The sequence below is a fragment of the Balaenoptera musculus genome, chromosome 2 (assembly GCF_009873245.2).
Source record: "Balaenoptera musculus isolate JJ_BM4_2016_0621 chromosome 2, mBalMus1.pri.v3, whole genome shotgun sequence".
Taxonomy (NCBI): Eukaryota; Metazoa; Chordata; class Mammalia; order Artiodactyla; family Balaenopteridae; genus Balaenoptera; species Balaenoptera musculus.
The window spans coordinates 90,246,633-90,265,938 of record NC_045786.1 but is presented as its reverse complement, the minus strand read 5'-3'; the positions used below and the strand labels follow the sequence as shown (position 1 = coordinate 90,265,938).

The 19,306-nt window shown below is 37.5% G+C and overlaps 1 protein-coding gene across 11 annotated transcripts in view; it reads left to right on the top strand.

The window, feature by feature from the left end:
• LOC118891308 (calpain-3) overlaps positions 1-19,306 on the top strand; it is a 167,131-nt gene that overhangs the window by 53,340 nt on the left and 94,485 nt on the right. For 8 of the 11 annotated variants that reach the window (XM_036845127.1, XM_036845133.1, XM_036845125.1 and 5 more), the window contains 6 exons: positions 2,639-2,821; positions 9,376-9,424; positions 12,138-12,204; positions 13,636-13,732; positions 14,800-14,980; positions 15,209-15,362. In XM_036845127.1, coding sequence (XP_036701022.1) covers positions 2,639-2,821; positions 9,376-9,424; positions 12,138-12,204; positions 13,636-13,732; positions 14,800-14,980; positions 15,209-15,362 — 731 coding nt within the window. The remainder of the gene's footprint in view (positions 1-2,638; positions 2,822-9,375; positions 9,425-12,137; positions 12,205-13,635; positions 13,733-14,799; positions 14,981-15,208; positions 15,363-19,306) is intronic. The other 3 variants (XM_036845126.1, XM_036845130.1, XM_036845135.1) reach the window with 1 other exon arrangement.

Sequence of the window (19,306 nt, the reverse complement as noted above, 5' to 3'; positions counted from 1 at the left end):
GTGTTCCATCCATTTTTGGATTGTTTGTTTTTTTGATATTGAGCTGCATGGGCTGCTTGTATATTTTGGAGATTAATCCTTTGTCAGTTGCTTTGTTTGCAAATATTTTCTCCCATTCTGCAGATTGTCTTTGTCTTGTTTATGGTTTCCTTTGCTGTGCAAAAGCTTTGAAGTTTCATTAGGTCCCATTTGTTTATTTTTTATTTTATTTCCATTCCTCTAGGAGGTGGGTCAAAAAGGATCTTGCTGTGATTTATGTCATAGAGTGTTCTGCCTATGTTTTCCTCTAAGAGTTTTGTAGTGTCTGGCCTTACATTTAGGTCTTTAATACATTTTGAGTTTATTTTTGTGGATGGTGTTAGGGAGTGTTGTAATTTCATTCTTTTACATGTAGCTGTCCAGTTTTCCCAGCACCACTTATTGAAAAGGCTGTCTTTTCTCCACTGTATATTCTTGCCTCCTTTGTCAAAGATAAGGTGACCAGATGTGCATGGGTTTATCTCTGGGCTTTCTATTCTGTTCCATTGATCTATATTTCTGTTTTTGTGCCAGTACCATACTGTCTTGATTACTGTAGCTTTGTAGTATAGTCTGAAGTCAGGGAGCCTGATTCCTCCAGCTCTGTTTTTCTTTCTCAAGATTGCTTTGGCTATTCAGGGTCTTTTGTGTTTCCATACAAATTGTAAAATTTTTTGTTCTAGTTCTGTGAAAATGCCATTGGTAATTTGATAGGGATTGCATTGAATCTGTAGATTGCTTTGGGTAGTATAGTCATTTTCACAATGTTGATTCTTCCAATCCAAGAACATGGTATATCTTTTCATCTGTTTGTATCATCTTTGATTTATTTCATCAGTATCTTATAGTTTTCTGCATACAGGTCTTTTATCTCCTTAGGTAGGTTTATTCCTAGGTATTTTTTTCTTTTTGTTGCAGTTGTAAATGGGACTGTTTCCTTAATTTCTCTTTCTGTTTTTTTGTTGTTAATGTATAGGAATGCAAGAGATTTCTGTGCATTAATTTGTATCCTGCTACTTCGCCAAATTCATTGATTAGCTCTAGTAGTTTTCTGGTGGAATCTTTAGGATTTTCTGTGTATGGTATCATGTCATCTGCAAACAGTGACAGTTTTACTTCTTCTTTTCCAGTTTGGATTCCTTTTATTTATTTTTCTTCTCTGATTGCTGTGGCTAAAACTTCCAAAACTATGTTGAATAGTAGTGGTGAGAGTGGACACCCTTGTCTTGTTCCTGATCTTAGAGGAAATGCTTTCAGTTTTTCACCATTGAGAATGATGTTGGCTGTGGGTTTGTCATATATGCCCACTTTCTGGAGAGTTTTTATCATAAATGGGTGTTGAATTTTGTCAAAAGCTTTTTCTGCATCTATCGAGATTATCATATGGTTTTTCTCCTTCAGTTTGTTAATATGGTGTATCACATTGATTGGTTTCCGTATATTGAAGAATCCTTGCATTCCTGGGATAAACCCCAGTTGATCATGGCATATGATCCTCTCAGTGTGCTGTTGGATTCTGTTTGCTAGTATTTTGTGGAGGATTTTTGCATCTATGTTCATCAGTGGTATTGGCCTGTAATTTTCTTTTTTTGTGATATCTTTGTTTGGTTTTGGTATCAGGATGATGGTGGCCTCATAGAATGAGTTTGGGAGTGTTCCTCCCTCTGCTATATTTTGGAAGAATATGAGAAGGATAGGTGTTAGCTCTTCTCTAAATGTTTGATAGAATTCACCTGTGAAGCCATCTGGCCCTGGGCTTTTGTTTCTTGGAAGATTTTTAATCACAGTTTCAATTTCAGTGCTTGTGATTGGTCTGTTCATATCTTCTATTTCTTCCTGGTTCAGTCTTGGGAGTTTGTACTTTTCTAAGAATTTGTCCATTTCTTCCAGGTTGTCCATTTTATTGGTGTATAGTTGCTTATGGTATTCTCTCATGATCCTTTGTATTTCTGCAGTGTCAGTTGTTACTTCTCCTTTTTCATTTCTAATTCTGTTGATTTGAGTCTCGTTTTTTTCCTGATGATAGACCTAGGGATTTTAAGTTCTGTCTCTGAGCTTATTTAACTCCTGGGGATCCAAAGCATCCTAAAAGTCTACGTGTCACATTGGGCTGTTGGAAGTCAGTTGATAAATAAACAAAAGTTTCACCTTTCTATCTCACTTTGGACTGAGTGAATCAATAACCCAATCTGTGTTATTTCCTCAGTTTCTGAGTGTAGAGTTGGAACGAGAAAGAAAAGCAAAATGTTTAAATTCTATGCACCAACTTGTTACTAGACTGTCCAGACCAAAGTAATAATGATGATGAGAGCTAACATTTACTGTTATTTAATCCTCTCAAAAAGTTCTATTTGTTCTTGCTTTTATCATTTCCACTTTACAGATGAGAAAACCAAGAACTAGAAAGATTAACTTGTCCATAGTTATACACCTAGTGCGTGGGAGAGCTATGTTTAGTCCAGGCTTTCTGACACCAAAGCCCATGCTCTCAATTACAGCTCTCTACTGCCTTATCTGTGCTATGTCACATGAATATTGATTTACTAATTTGAATTGAGAATTGCGTTGAGCCATGTAAACCTATAGCAATTTATTTTTCTCTTCCTGCCTTGTTTACCAGGCTGATTTCATGCTCAGGGGATACAGGCAGTCTCGTATTGGCAAATGGAAAAGGAGATCTGAAGTGTCGCATCACAGCAAACCCATTCAAGATAGACTTGGTATCTGAAGAAGAGGTTGTGATGAGCATAAACTCCCTGGGCCAATTGTACTTTGAGCAGCTGCAGATTCCTCCCAAGCAAAGGTATTTTTGCACATTACTTAACACATAAAGAACTTAAGAAAACCTGATTGTGAATACCAGTTGCCTAAATAGATAATACATCACCATAGAAAACTGGGTTGGCTTATTTGCTGGGATATTGTTTTGAGAAATTTCATCTTTTCACCTGTGCAGGTGAATGCAGGCTTGATGACAAAAATTATTCTCAGACATTTGTGAAGATGACACTCTTAACACATCCTGTATGTTTGACTGAGGACATTCTCTACCCTACACATCCTTCTAAAAAAGCATCCTGTTAACTTTTTTTTTTTTAATAAATTTATTTATTTATTTTTGGCTGCACTGGGTCTCCGTTGCTGTGCGCAGGCTTTCTCTAGTTGCGGCGAGCAGGGGCTACTCTTCATTGCGGTGCACAGGCCTCTCATTGCGGTGGCTTCTCTTGTTGCGGAGCACGGGCTCTAGGCAAACGGGCTTCAGTAGTTGCAGCACGCGGGCTCAGCAGTTGTGGCTCCCAGGCTCTAGAGCCCAGGCTCAGCAGTTGTGGCGCACAGGCCTAGTGGCTCCGCGGCATGTGGGATCTTCCCAGACCAGGGCTTGAACCCATGTCCCCTACATTGGCAGGCAGATTCTTAACCACTGTGCCACCAGGGAAGCCCACACCCTGTTAACTTGATAGATGCTAATGTGAACTAACATGTCTTCAGAATTTCATTTTACCTCCTTAGAATAACATGAGTTACCTTAGACTTGAATAGTTGTCCAGGAATTTTCTGGAACCAACCATTTGATCAAAGCTGTTTGTGTGTGGGTCGCATGAACTGGAAGATAGTAGTAGAAGGAGATTCTTCTTCCATTTTTACCAATATTGTCTTTAAATCCTCCAGTCTTTTTATTTTTACCCAAATAATGAACATCTTATATGAGCTACAGAAAGCATTCAACATAGTGATTTTTTTCATAGTTTCAACTTATTTCTATTTTAAAATTTTAATATTAAAAAATCTTATTTTGGGACTTCCCTGGTGGTGTAGTGGTTAAGAATCCACTTGCCAATGCAGGGGATGCGGGTTCGAGCCCTGGTTCAGGAAGATCCCACATGCCATGGAGCAACTAAGCCCATGTGCCACAACTGCTGAGCCTGCGCTCTAGAGCCCGTGAGCCACAACTACTGAGCCTGCACACTACAACTACTGAAGCCCACGCACCTAGAGCCCGTGCTCTGCAACAAGAGAAGCCACCGCAATGAGAAGCCCACACACCGCAACGAAGAGTAACCCCTGCTCGCCGCAACTAGAGAAAAGCCCACGTGCATCAATGAAGACCCAACGCAGCCAAAAATAAATAAATAAATAAATAAATAAATTTAGGGGCTTCCCTGGTGGCGCAGTGGTTGAGAATCTGCCTGCCAATGCAGGGGACGGGGGTTCGAGCCCTGGTCTGGGAGGATCCTACATGCCGCGAAGTGACTGGGCCCGTGAGCCATAATTACTGAGCCTGCGCGTCTGGAGCCTGTTCTCCGCAACAAGAGAGGCCACGATAGTGAGAGGCCCGCGCACCGCGATGAGGAGTGGCCCCCGCTTGCCACAACTAGAAGAAGGCCCTCGCACAGAAACGAAGACCCAACACAACCATAAAATAAAATAAATTAAAAAAAAAAAAAAGAAATCGATTTAAAAAAATAAAATAAATAAATAAATAAATTTAAAAAATATAAACGACTTATTTTATCACAGAAATGTGTTCATTGAAGGAAAAATAGAAAATATTGAAAAGAAGAAAAATTAAAATACCCATAATCCTGCCACCTACTCTGTTAGTGCCTTATGAATATAATTCAATTACTTTTTTTGACTGAAAATACTAATAGCATAACAAATCTCTGTGTATTTGTTATTTATATTTAATTCATTATTTATTTATATTTAAAGCATTAATATTTAAAACATTTTTTCCTTTTACTAAACTCCCATTATTTTTGTTTTATTTTGTTTTAGAGGTGATATCTAAGTTGGGCTTTTTAATTTTTATTTATTTTTTTAATAAGCACATTGTACAAAGGTGTATATACACAGGGAGATCAGCTCGGTGCTTTGTGATGACCTAGAGGGATGGGATAGTGAGGGTGGGAAGGAGGTTCAAGAGGGAGGGGATATGGGGATATATGTATACATATAGCTGATTCACTTTGTTGTACAGCAGAAATTAACACAACATTGTAAGGCATTTATACTCCAATAAAGATGTGAAAAAGAAAGGTGTATATAGTGAAAAGTCTCCCTCACCATTTGTCCTTGAGCTACCTCATTCCATCCTTGAAAGTAATCAGTGTTTCCAGTTTTCTGTGTATCCTTCCAGAGATAATTTATGCCTATACAATAAGACTAATGTATTCTTTGTTTTTTCCTTTGCTGACACAAATGATATCATCTTTACACATTATTCTGTACCTTGCTTTTTTTTCCCTTTACCAATGTGGTAGTTTCTAATTTCTTTAAAACAGCTACATAGTTTCTATTATATGGTTACACTGTGATTCATTTAGTTAATCCCTGCTAGTAGACTTTAAAGTTGTTCTTGATATTGTTTTACAACTACTTACTTCATGAATAACCTTGTATATGTGTCATTTTGCATACATGCAAGTATATCCATAGACCAGAGTCATAGAAGTATAATTTCTGATCAAATGGTTTGTACATCTGTACTTTTGATAGATGTTTCCAAATTGCCTCCCATAGAGGTTGTGTACTAGTTTATATTTCCATTATTTGTATTTATCTTTGCTAGGAAAATTAGATTAACCACTTGGAAAAAAAATGTAAGTTAGGTCCTAACCTCAGAACATTAGCAAAAATGAATTCCAGATAAATAAAAATAAAGCACACAAAAAATAAAAATAGGAAAAAAGGGCTTCCCTGGTGGCGCAGTGGTTGAGAATCTGCCTGCCAATGCAGGGGACACGGGTTCGAGCCCTGGTTTGGGAAGATCCCACATGCCGCGGAGCAACTAGGCCCGTGAGCCACAATTACTGAGCCTGCGCGCCTGGAGCCTGTGCTCCGCAACAAGAGAGGCCGCGATAGTGAGAGGCCCGCGCACCGCGATGAAGAGTGGCCCCCACTTGCCACAACTAGAGAAAGCCCTCGCACAGACACGAAGACCCAACACAGCCATAAATAAATAAATAAATACATAAAATAAAAAGATAAATAAAATGCAGTAATTTAAAAAAAAATAGGAAAAAATGTAGAATTAAAAAAATCTTATTAGTGTGAGAAAAACTGAAGAACCATAAGGAAAAAGATTGATTGATTCAATCACTTAGAAATTTTAAACTTTAAAATTTATTATAACCGCAAAAACAAAATACAAACAAACAAAAAAACTTGAACAAAATGAAAAGGCAAGGACTTGTAATTTCCAGTCTGGCACGTGAGGAGCTCAGAAGTTGCCACAAACAAGAATGAAACGTCAATCAAAAAAAAAAATTACTCAAAATACAATATAGACCTAAATGTAAAACCTAAAACTATAAAACTTCTAGACAACAATGAAGAAAATCTTGAAACCTTGGATCAGGCAAAGATGTCTTAGATATTACACCAAAAGCATGATCCACAAAAGAAAAAATGGGTTAAATGGACATAACCAAAAGTAAAAATGCCTGCCCATTCAAAGACTATATGAAGAGAATGAAAAGATAATTCATAGACTAAGAGAAAATATTTGCAAAGTATATATCTAATAAAGAAGTTGTATGTATTGATATAATATAGAAAGAACTCTCAAAATTTAAGAAAATAATCTAATAAACAAAAGATTTAAACAGATATTTCACGAAGAAGATATACAAGTGACAAATAAGCACTTGAAAAATATGTTCAATGCCAGTAGTCATTAGGGAATTGCAAATTAAAACAACAGTGACGTACTACCACACACCTATTAGAATGGCTGAAGTTTAACAGGCCGACCATATTGTTAATGTAAATTGACCAAATAAAATTATATCCTTCTTAGCAGGAGCTGATAAACTGACACTGGGCTTGGAAATGTAAAAAAATTTTCTATAGACGGGGTGAACTGAAACCAGGGAAGAGTGAGTTCACTAGACAGGGGGAACATGGCTATTTGGAGTGAAAGGTCAGTCCACAGCATCGTAATAACACTAATGTGTATATTCACAACAAAGTAATGTTACTACATTTAATAGACAGCACCAAAAAGTAGACATACTGGGGACAAAAGTTCCCTGATATAAATGGCTGCCTAGACTTATTATCCTTGTGGATCCTTGGGAGGCATTCTTTGAGACCAAATTGAGACTGGTCCCTGGGCAGAATGTTGCTCTCTGCCTGTTGAACATTCATGCTGCAGGAAGAGGTAATGAGCCTTATTCTAAGTACAGGTGTACCTTGTACTTGTGTAATATCCTGAAGGAGAATCATAGTTTACATGCAATCTTGCAATCTTCTGCTATGAAAAGTGTTTATTTTGCCTTTTTCAATATATTTGCTTGACTTAGGCACTTTGAACAAGGAAAAGAAAAATAAAACATCTCTGAACTCTGATCTTTCACTGCTTTTGTACATTCTGATTGTGAAGTTGAGGGTAAGGATGTTCAAAAACCCATGGGGAATTTATATGCCTTCAGAATATTGTGCCTGTTCTAATATGATGAGCTTTTAAAACACTTCGTTAAAACATGAATCAATTTGTGTAACTGTATAGATAACTCAGCTAATTTTGAATGCTACTGATGGCATAACTATATATAAATATAAATTTTTATATCCAAAAATATATTCTTGTGTGCTGCTTTTCCTACCTGGCGATGTTATTTCATATAATGAAGATTGTTTTCACTAACTCATTTCAAAGAGAAAGAATTTTACTTATAAGCAAGCTGTTTTACCCCCAAACATTCCAAGACAATTCTTTTTCCTCTTTGTTTTTTTCATCCAATAAATGATAGTATTATGATCTTTAAAAAAGAAAATAGCAGAGCAGTTTTTCAGTTATCTGAAACACTGTCTCCTGGGCTGCAGTCCTCATTTTGCCCCCAATAAAACTTAACTCCCGACTCTCAAAAAAAAAAAGAAAATAGGAGTAGTTATATTAATTTCAGAAAGAGCTAACTTCAAAACAGGGAAAGTTATCAGGGATAAAGAAGGCCATTATATAATGATAAAGGGGTCATTCTCTGAGAAAACATAACAATCAACAAACCTTGATGTGTATGTGCCTGATAACAAAGCATCAAAATACTTGAGGCGAGAATGATAGAACTGCAAGTAGAAGTAGATGAATCCACTATTATAATTAGAGACCTTAACATCCTTCTATCAGGAATGGACAGATTCAGCAGGGAGAAGATCAATAAGGACATATTCTAATTCAAAAGCACCATCAATCAACTGGCTATAATTGACATCTATAGTCTCCCTCATCCAACAACAGTAGAATACACATTCTTCTCAAGCTCACACGGAACATTCACCAAGACCATATTTTGTGTCATAAAACACACCTTAACAAATTTAAACGAATGGAAATCATACAACGCCAGCTCTCAGACCACAATGCAATTAAACTAGAAATCAACAACAGAAAGCTGGAAAATTCCAAAATACTTGAAGATAAACAACATGCTTCTTAATAAAACAAAGAAGAAATCTAAAAAGAAAGAAAGGAAAAGATTTCAAACTAAATGAAAATTAAAATACAACATCAAAATTTGTAGGATGCAGCAAAAGCAGTGCTTAGAGGGAAATTTGTAGCATTGAATGAAAATATTAGGGGGGGCAGATGCATTTGAAGAGAGGCACATAGGAACTCCAAAAGAACAAGTCATTTCTGTTGCTTATGCTCACTGGTAGGTTCAGAATTGTTCACTTTAGTATTATTCTTTAAACTCTGTGCGTACATTATATACTCTTCTATATGCATGCTGCATTTTACACTAAAGAAAAAAATTAATGTATAATGAGTATGAATAGACAATTCACAGAACTAGAAATACCATTTAATGTATAAAAAGGTAGTCTGCATCATTAATGGTATAAGTTCAAATTGAAATGCATTATCTTTTCTAAAATTTTAGATTGGCAAAGAGTTAAAAAAAAAATCCATGAAGTCTAGTATTGTTAAGAATGGGAAGAAATATGCACTCAAATACAACTATAGGTGTTAGAATAAGTTGTCATCATCCTGCAAGACAGTGCATCATGTTGCTCCATTCTAGGGTAATATTGCGCGAGAGGAACTGTGTTCTACCTTGCTTATGTTTTGTTTAAATACTATGAACATGTATTACATTTATAATAAAAAACTGATTAATGTATTTTTAAAAGAGTTAACAAGAAAATTCAAATCTATCTACATTTTATAAGAAATCAAGCTGTTGGATTAACGTTCATCATAAATGTTTAATTTCGTAAATTTATTTTTATAATGATGTTATTTTTAATAAGTTAAAGGATATAATTTATGGGGTCTCAATATTTGGAAATGAAAATCTTTATCATTGAACAAATTGTCAGTCTTGCCATGAGTGAAACAACTTTATATTACAGCAGAGCTACCGAGGAAAATGAGGAGGATACATCAGATGACACCACTCAGGTAATCTACATAGAGTAATTTATCTTTTTAAAATGTTTTTCACTATCATCATCATTATGTGGAATATAATGGGTCTGTTCTTCCCTTATACAGGTCGGTAGTTGGTAAATGCTTTACTACATATAAATGGGACCTCCTGTAGGCCAGGCACTGTTCAAGGAATTGGTGCTGTATCATCAAACTAATCAGATTCCCTCATTATCATGGAGCTTTCATTCTTCTAAGTCACGTTAACTTTTTTGGACTTTAAGAGCAAAGGAGAACTATGGAAAGGTCTTAAGCAGCAGAGATACATGGTTTGATTTCTGTTTCTGAAAGATTATTTTGGCTAAATTCTGGAGAATGGACATTCCAGAAATCTTCTCTTCATCCAAAGCCCCACACATCTTTAAAGGAACCCTGACAGTAGCTATGGCCACCAAGAATGGTGAAAAATATTTCCAGTGCAATAAGACAAATGCTTCTTCCTCTTGAGAACGGGCCCATACTGATGAATATGAGAGAGAATAGTTTTTCCATTTTCAAATAGGGAAGATAAAAACTAACACATTTGCGCCTTACACAGCTTTGTGACAATATGTTAGATTAGCTTTTGGGAGACCTCTAATCAGATAGCTTAGATAGTGGTTTTGAGTCAAACACCCCCTTGCAGGAATCTGATGAAAGCTATGAATCATCTCTGTAGAAAAAAAAAAATTTTTTTCCTGCTGTTTCAGGGAGTTCACAAACTTTAAAGCCTATCTAGACCTCAGGATAATAATCCCACATTAAGAATTCAGGTGTCGTTTTAAAAGAAACAAACAGACTCACTTTACAGAAGCTTTAATTATGAAGAAACAACCTAGAAATAGGGAAAGGGCTCACTTTATTATTATTATTGTTATTATTATTTATTTATTTATCTATCTATTTGTTTATTTATTTTGGCTGTGCTGGGTCTTAGTTGTGGCACTCAGATCTTCGTTGCAGCATGCGGGATCTTTTAGTTGCGGCATGAGAGATATTTTAGTTGTGGCGTGCAGACTCTTAATTGTGGCATGCATGCGGGATCTAGTTCCCCAATGAGGGTTCGAACCCAGGCCCTCTGCATTGGGAGTGCGGAGTCTTACCCACTGGACCACCAGGGAAGTCCCTCACTTTTTAAAAAGAAATGTGCTTTTCACATACACACACACTTCTTTTAAAACTTTTTCATTTTACCAGAGAAAAGGTGACTTTTGTAAAGCTTGAAAGTTCATGGCTCTAGGTCAAAAGATAGTGAACCTGAGCAGTGGCCATCCCAGTTGACTTCTCCATCCAGCACAGGAACACAGCCAGTAGTTTGGCTAATTGAAGCAGGGGGGAAAGTGCCCATCTCAGCCAAAATCTTTGCTTAGGGTCTCTCAAAAGAGACCCAATTTATTTGATTCTAAATGTTTTGCCTTACATATGTAAAAGACTGCATTTTGCAAAGTGCTTTCACATCATTTTGGCTCTTTTAAAGATATTCACATCAAACAGTGTGGCAGTTCCTAAACAATTAAACATAGAATTACAATATGAGGGGCTTCCCTGGTGGTGCAGTGGTTAAGAATCCACCTGCCAATGCAGGGGACACGGGTTCGAGCCCTGGTCCAGGAAGATCCCACATGCTGTGGAGCAGCCAAGCCCGTGCGCCACAACTACTGAGCCTGCGCTCTTGAGCTCGCGTCCCATGACTACTGAGCCCGCGAGCCATAGCTACTGAGCTCGCCTGGTGCAACTGCTGAAGCCCGCGTTCGCCTAGAGCCCGTGCTCCGCAACAAGAGAAGCCACTGCACTGAGAAGCCCGCGCACCACAACGAAGAGTAGCCCCTGCTCGCCCCAACCAGAGAAAGCCCGTGCCCAGCAACAAAGATCCAATGCAGCCAAAAATAAAAATAAATAAATAAATAATTAAAAATTAAAGGAAAAAAAAGAATTACAATATGATCCAGTAATTCCATTTATGGATATATATCCAAAACTGAAAGTGGGACTCAAACAGATATTTGCAGCCTATGTTCATAGCAGAATAATATTCACAGTAGCCAAAAGGTAGAAGCAATCTGGTAATCCAAGAGTCACTGACAGATGAATGCACACACAAAATGGAATATATACATGCAATGGAATATTATTCAGCCTTAAAAAGGAAGGAAATTCTGATACATGCTACAAAATGGATGAATCTTGAAGACATTATACTAAGTGAAGTAAGCCAGTCTCAAAAGGACAAATACTGTATGATTCTACTTATATGAGATATCTAGAGTTGTCAAATTCATAAAGACAGGAAGTAGAAAACTAGTTATCAAGAGCTGGGGGGAGGGGAGAATGGGGAATTATTGTTTAATGGGTGCAGAGGTTCAGTTTGGAAGGATGTAAAAATTCTGGAAATGGATGGTGATGATGGTTGTACATGTAAATGTACTTAACGCCACTTAAAAATGGTTAAAATGGTAAATTTTAAGTTATGTATATTTTACCACAATAAAAAATATATTCATGTCTGCTATAGATCATAAGGATGATTAATGGCATTTATATAGAACATAGATCTAATTTGTTTAACATACTGATATCACAAATTGGCCTTTTAATAGATGACATCACTTCCTCAGTCTAATATTTTAATCAAATAAATGTGCTATTGTGGTAACAACATTTGTTGCAATATATAACCTCAATTTGCTCCCTTTTTTTGTGCCAACAGGAAAATCAAGAGGAACTGGGCCTGTGGGAGGAGAAATTCAGAAATTTTGTGGATGTCAAAGATAATGGTACAATTAAAACTGGTGTAGTGTTAAAACAGACCTTTCCAAAATGGCCAAAAGTCTCTATCTAGAAGTCCCTTGAGCTTTGGCACCTAAACACGTGACTTCTATATGGTGAACAGAAATCTCATGTTTGGGTCCCCTATTCTTCAGTAATGCATTGCAGTAGAGAAATAGTGAGTGTATGACTTGTGGGGAGTTTAGGAGAAGTATAGGCCTCATGGAGCTTCTGGTCTCATGGAGGTCCGCATACTGCTTGCACTATCCAGTGAATCAGACAGCTGCAAATTCCACATTCTATTTTTATGAGAGTCAAGTGATGAGAAACCAAGTTCTAGAGCTCATTGGCTCCAACATTTCAATGCAGTGGTTCTCAGCCTTTTCCAGGCCTCCCCATCATTCATGTGAGCGTCATGTGACCATCTATGACATTTCTCACTAGGCTTAGTGATGGGGGGGAGGGTGTAGGTGGCTGGGAAGGAATTTGTCCCTTTAGGAGACACGGTTCAAATACTTGGGGCTTATTTAGTTGGAAAAAATACTCACTTTTCTCCTTATTTCTCCCTGCCCTGGGGAATAACAGACCTTCCCTAACTCCTTGAGAATCTCTGTTCTGGCATCTATTTCTATAGCCTCATATAATGATCAGGACTGACATGTGTCCAAAAATTATAAGTAGAGGGGCCCTAAAGCTCCCCTTTCTGTAACGTTATAATCCTTTTTACCTTACCTAAAGCAACCCCTTTCCATAAACTCCTCCAAATAAGGACCATTTGATGGCAAATACTTTTACCTGAGAGTGAACTTAAGTCAGTGTTATCTCTCATAGTTACTTTCGTTTTCCCCATATCTCTAAAATAATTGTTAAATAAAGGACTTTGTCTTTGGCTAAAGGAAATTTATATATCTACAATCACAGGGAAGGGGGTATTTTGAGGAACCAGGAAAGGTCCTCCTGGTGCCCTTGACCTTGTAGTTCCTGTATGCAGTAAGAATGAACAGTCAGGCAGAAGACACCCAGTCTTTCATCTAGTAAGTATTAAAAGTGCTCGCTATCCTCTGCTTCCTAAAGCAAACAAGTATGCAATACATTTCTGGAAAATTTAGATTAGGGAAAAAATCTAAAACTCTGTAATCCTATTTTACAGATATAAAAGAGATTTACTGTAAATGAGGACACAGAGAACTTTAGCACACAGCTAAGGAAACATAACTAATAAGTGCCCAGAACTTTGCCGTGTGCATTTTTGTATCCCCACAACACCTAAATATAACATCGTACAGAGAGTCAGCATACATGATTTACTGATTGATCAGGGCAAGCTCAGGTCTCTTGATCCCTAGTCTAGTCATCTTGCTACTCTTATAGTTGCTGAATCTCCTTAATTGATTGTCCCACTGAAAAGCAAAACTCAGTCACTATCCTGGTCCCTGCAGGTCCTGCCTCCATTGGTTTGGATTTCTCCTTGCATGGGTTTGAGCATGTCTATGGGATCCCGCAACATGCAGAATCACACCAACTTAAAAATACCAGGTAAAGTGAAAACAAGAATTCTTACAGGAGGCTCTGGTTTCTGGACTGGAAAAGTTTGAAAGGAAAATATGTGAGATGTCTGAGCCAGTGCTAATATGTATCTGGCCTTTCCCCTCTTGATATTGCTTGTAGGTCTTTAAGAACTTCCCTTTAATGATTGCCCAGAGCAGTGGTTTTCAATTTTTATTTTTTGGCAAAAAGAAGACAATTATAAAAACTGTAATGCTGAACCTAAAAATATAGAGGAAGTAAAAATATGGAGCTGCTGTGGTTGAAGTAGCGGGGAGAGCTTCATCATATCACCTCCCTGGGTTTTGCTTTCACCTCCCAAGGCCTTTCTATGGAACCCTGGGAAATACACTGTGAAGATCACTGACCTAGAAAAAGGCTTTTACCAAAAAAGGACCGTGAGCCAGAGAATGGAAGAGTGTGGCATCTCATATCACCTTTGATTCCCTCAGGGAGATTATTTCAAACTAACGCCATTGACAAACAAATGCCAGGGGTATCAGACTAAGAGGAAGCGGAACCAAAGAGAAACAGAGTCTGGTCAAATTTGCCAGGTTCAGATGCTGTTTAGATAATAGGGAGACATAGTGACAAGTGAATCAGAAACTGTGTTGCTCTCACACCAACCTGAGCTCCGTGTTCCCCACCTCAATTCAGTTCCTAATCTTTCCCTACTCAGCACTGTGGAAACATGTTAGGATACTATCATTTTGCTTTCACGACAGAGAAATACTCACAAAGTTTGTCAATTTATTGTGTGCTTGCTATTATGCAGGATTCACAGGAAATGGTCCTCACCTCACAAGAGATATTTGGAAAAGCTATCTAAGATATGAGATCATACACGCCAATAGTAGCATGAGGGGATGCCAAAGGAATCAAAGGAGGAGGATCATATTCACCCACATTGGGTCAGGAAACCTTTAGGGAAGTGTTAGGAGTTGAGCTTTGAAAGATATATTGGACCCAAGGGGAGAATGCAGGGGAGAATGGAGCTATAATATTCATTAAGAATATATATGCAATGGTAATTGGTAATCCTTCTCTGTGTGTTTCAGTGATGGAGATGCTTACCGTCTTTATAACCTAGATGTCTATGGATATAAAATACATGACAAAATGGGCATTTATGGTTCAGTGCCTTATCTCCTGGCCCACAAACTGGGCAGGACTCTAGGCATTTTTTGGCTAAATGCCTCAGAAACACTAGTGGAGATCAATACAGAACCTACTGTAAAGGTGAGCAATGGATCATGGCTGCATGTCATACTCACAGAAGAAACAAAACCACTGAAGTGTGATTGTAGCTCTGGGCTTTTAATGGTAGTCCTCTGCCTCCAGAGTCCTCACAGTATAATCAGTGAAGGTTATTGGTATGTACTAAAGGATCAGACTATTACACACATATGGATGGGTGTTGTGCGTTAGAGGGAAATTTTTCAGACCTTCATTCCATTCCTTTTCCAGTATGCATTGACCCAGATGGGCCCAGTTGCTGCTAAACAAAAGGTCAGATCTCAAACTGATGTGCACTGGATGTCAGAGAGTGGAATCATTGATGTTTTTTTGCTGACAGGACCTACACCTTCTGACATCTTCAAGCAGTACTCATACCTTACAGGTACTTGCATGTGGAAGTGCCAGTTTCTTTTTCCATTATATTTCCTCTATCCCATGTAGAATCACTGTAAATTAATATTTGTTGTACACCATATAGCATTTATAAACAACTTACCGAAGCTTTTAAAGAATCAAGCATTTCTCCTCCCACTCTCATCCCATTCAGCTTGGTTAAACATTTCACTGGGGCTAGAACTCTCCATTCTCTAATCCCTAATACTCACCATCTGCCTTCCTTAGAGCCTCTTAACCCCTGGGCTTTCTCTGCCTTTATCTCAGATGACCAGTATCCCAACCTGAACTTTTCTATGTTCTCTTCTCCATTAAAATATAGTGGCTTTAGCACTATAAAGCATTTTATCTTTAAAAGATATGAGATCATCTCAATTGATTGCAGAAAAAGCATTTGACAAAATCCAACACTATTTCATGATAAAAACATTCAGAAGACTAGGAATGAAAGGAAACTTCATCCACATGATAAAAGACATTTATGAAAAATTCACAGCTAACATCATACTCAATGGTGAAAGACTGCAAGGTTTCCCCTAAGATCAGAGACAAGATGAGGTTTCCCGCTTTCACCACTGCTACTGAACATTGTAGTTAAAGTTCCACCCAGAGAAATTTGTCAAGAAAAAGAAATAAAAGGCATCCAAATTGGAAAGGGAGATGTAAAATTATCTCTATTCGTAGATGATGTGATACTATATGATAGAAAATCCCAAAGAATACACACACACACACACACACACACAATTAACCAAAATTGCAGGGTACATGGTCAACACACAAAATTAGCTGTGTTTCTATACACCAGCAATGAACAATCTAAAAAAGAAATTGAGAAAACAACTCCATTTACAATAACATCCAAAGGAATAAAATACCCAGGAATAAATTTAACCAAGGAGATGAAAGACTTGTATGCTGAAAACTACAAAAAATTCCTGAATTAAAGAAGGCCTAGATAAATGGGAAGAAATCCCATGTTCATGTATTGAAAGATTTAATATTGTTAGGCAAGCAATACTATTGGATGCAATCTACAGATTTACTACAATCCCTGCCAAAATTCCAATGGCCATTTTTTAAGAAATGGAAAAGCTGATCTTTAAAATCATACTGAATTTCAAAGGGCCCTGAATAGCCCAAAAGTCCTGAAAAAAAAATGTTGGAGGACTCATACTTCCCAATTTCAAAACTTACTACAAAGTTAAAGTAATCCAAACAGTGTGGTACTGGCATTAGGATAGACATATAAGCCAATGGAATAGAATTGAGAGTCTAGAAATAAACCCATACATCTCTGGCCAATTGATTTTCAATAAATGTTCAAGACCATTCAATGGAGAAAGAATTGTCTCTTAACCACAAGGCACTGGGACAACTGGATATCCACGTGCAAAAGAATGAAGTTGGACCCCTATCTCACACCATATACAAAAAATTAACTCAAAATTGATCAATGACATAAGTATAAGAGCTAAAGTCATAAAACTCTTAGAAGAAAACAGGGGTAAATCTTCATGACCTTGGATTGGCAACAGATTCTTAGCTATGACACCAAAATCATGAGCAACAGAAAAAAAAATTGGACAAGTTGGACTTCTTTAAAACTAAAAACTTTTGTGCATCAAAGGACATTATCACAAAAGTGAAAAGGCAACCTATAGAATGGGAGAAAATATTTGCAAATCATACATATGATAAGGGTCTAGTATCCAGAATACATAAAGAACTCTTATAACTCGACAATAAAAAGAAACAATCTAATTCTAAGATGAGAAAAGGGCTTAAATAGACATTTCTCCAAAGAAGATGTACAAATGGATTAACAAGCACATGAAAAGATGCTTAACAGCACTAGGTATTAGGAAAATGTAAATTAAAACCACAGTGAGGGGCTTCCCTGGTGGTGCAGTGGTTGAGAGTCTGCCTGCCAATGCGGGGGACACGGGTTCGAGCCCTGGTCTGGGAAGATCCCACATGCCACGGAGCAACTAGGCCCGTGAGCCACAACTACTGAGCCTGCGCGTCTGGAGCCTGCGCTCCACAACAAGAGAGGCCGCGATGATGAGAGGCCCGCGCACCGCGAGGAAGAGTGGTCCCCACTTGCCACAACTGGGGAAAGCCTTCGCACAGAAACGAGGACCCAACACAGCCATAAATAAAATAAATAAATAAATAATTTAAAACCACAATGAGATACTGCTTCCTACCCACTAGGATGACTAAATCAAAAAAAAGGGGGCAATAATAAGTGTTGGTGAGGATGTAGAGAAGTTGGAAACTCATACATTACCGGTGGGAACGTGAAATGGTTCAGCTGGTATGGAAACAGTTTGGCAGTTCCTCAAAACGCTAAACATAGAACTACCATATGACGCAGCATGATGATTGATTTTGTGTGTCAACTTGCCTAAGTCATGGTGCCCAGATATTTGGTTAAACATTAGTCTAGATGTCACTCTGAAGTTATTTTTTAGATGAGATTAACAGTTAAATCAGTAGACTATGAGTAAAGCAGGTTAGTCTCCGTAACATGAGTGGGCTTCATACAATCAGCTGAAAACCTTAAGAGAAAAGGACTGAGGTATGCTCTAAAGAAACAGGAATCTGTCTCCAGACTGTCTTCATACTCAAGCTACAACTTCAACTCTTCCCTGGGTCTCCAGGCTGCTGGCCTGCCTGCAGAATTCAGTTGCCAGTCCCCACAATCACATGAACCAGTTCCTTAAAATCAATCAATCATTTTCTCTCTCTGTATATGTACAAATACATACACACATATACACACATCCTGCAGAACCCTAACTAATATACTCAACAATTCCACTCCTAGATACATACTCAAAGGAACTGAACAAGGACTTGAACAGATACTTGTATGCCAGTGATCGCTGCAGCATTATTCACCATAGCCAAAAGGTAGAAACAAGCCAAGTGCTCATCAAAAATGAATGGATAAACAGAATGTGGTATATACAGAAAATGGAATACTATTCAACCATAACAAAGAATGAAGTTCCAATACATGCTACAACATGGATGAACCTTGAAAGCATTATGCAAAATGAAATAAGCCAGACACAAAAGAACAAATATAACATGATTCCACTTGTATGAAGTACCTACAGGAGGTAAATTCATGGAGACAAAAAATTAAGATTAGCAGTTAGCAGGGGCTGAAGGGTGGGATGAGTAACAGAAAGTTATTGCTTTGCGGTTATAGAATTCCTGTTTGGAGTGATATAAAAATTTTGTAAACAGCTAGTGATGATGCCGGTACTACATTGTGAATGTAACTAATGCCACTGAATTGTACACTTAAAAACGGTTAAAATGGCAAATTTTATGTTACATATATTTTACCACAATTTTTTTAAATTGGTAATGTAATATGCTCCACTGCCCCCCGCAAAAAACCCACATTGAATTGTATGCCTTACATGGGTAAATTGTATGGTATATGAGTTACATATCAATAAAGCTGTTAAAAATCAAAGTAATGTAGCATCATTTCTGCTGCATTCCATTGTTTAAATTTCCTGAGTCTAGCCCATTTTCAAAGGAAGAATTTGATTCCAATTTTGATGAGAGGAACAACAGAGAATTTGTGGATATAGGAAGATACCCATATAGGAATAAGTACCATCAAAGCCCCCTACAGCCCCTTTCAACATTGTTATTAGAGAGAATAGTCTGGTTTACAGGAAAGTGCTTCAAAAACAATGGATCTGCCACCATGGTCAAAGAAATCTGATTTATAAATTTATAGATTATCTGTTAACTCCTAATGAGGATTTAGTTCAATAATATCCTCTTACCTCTTCCTCCCAACATTGTTATATCATAATTTTTGGTTAATCAACATTCAGTGTTTACATTTTTCCAATGCTCAGGAGTGTCGGATGCTTTATCCATTCCACTTTTTCCCCTGGA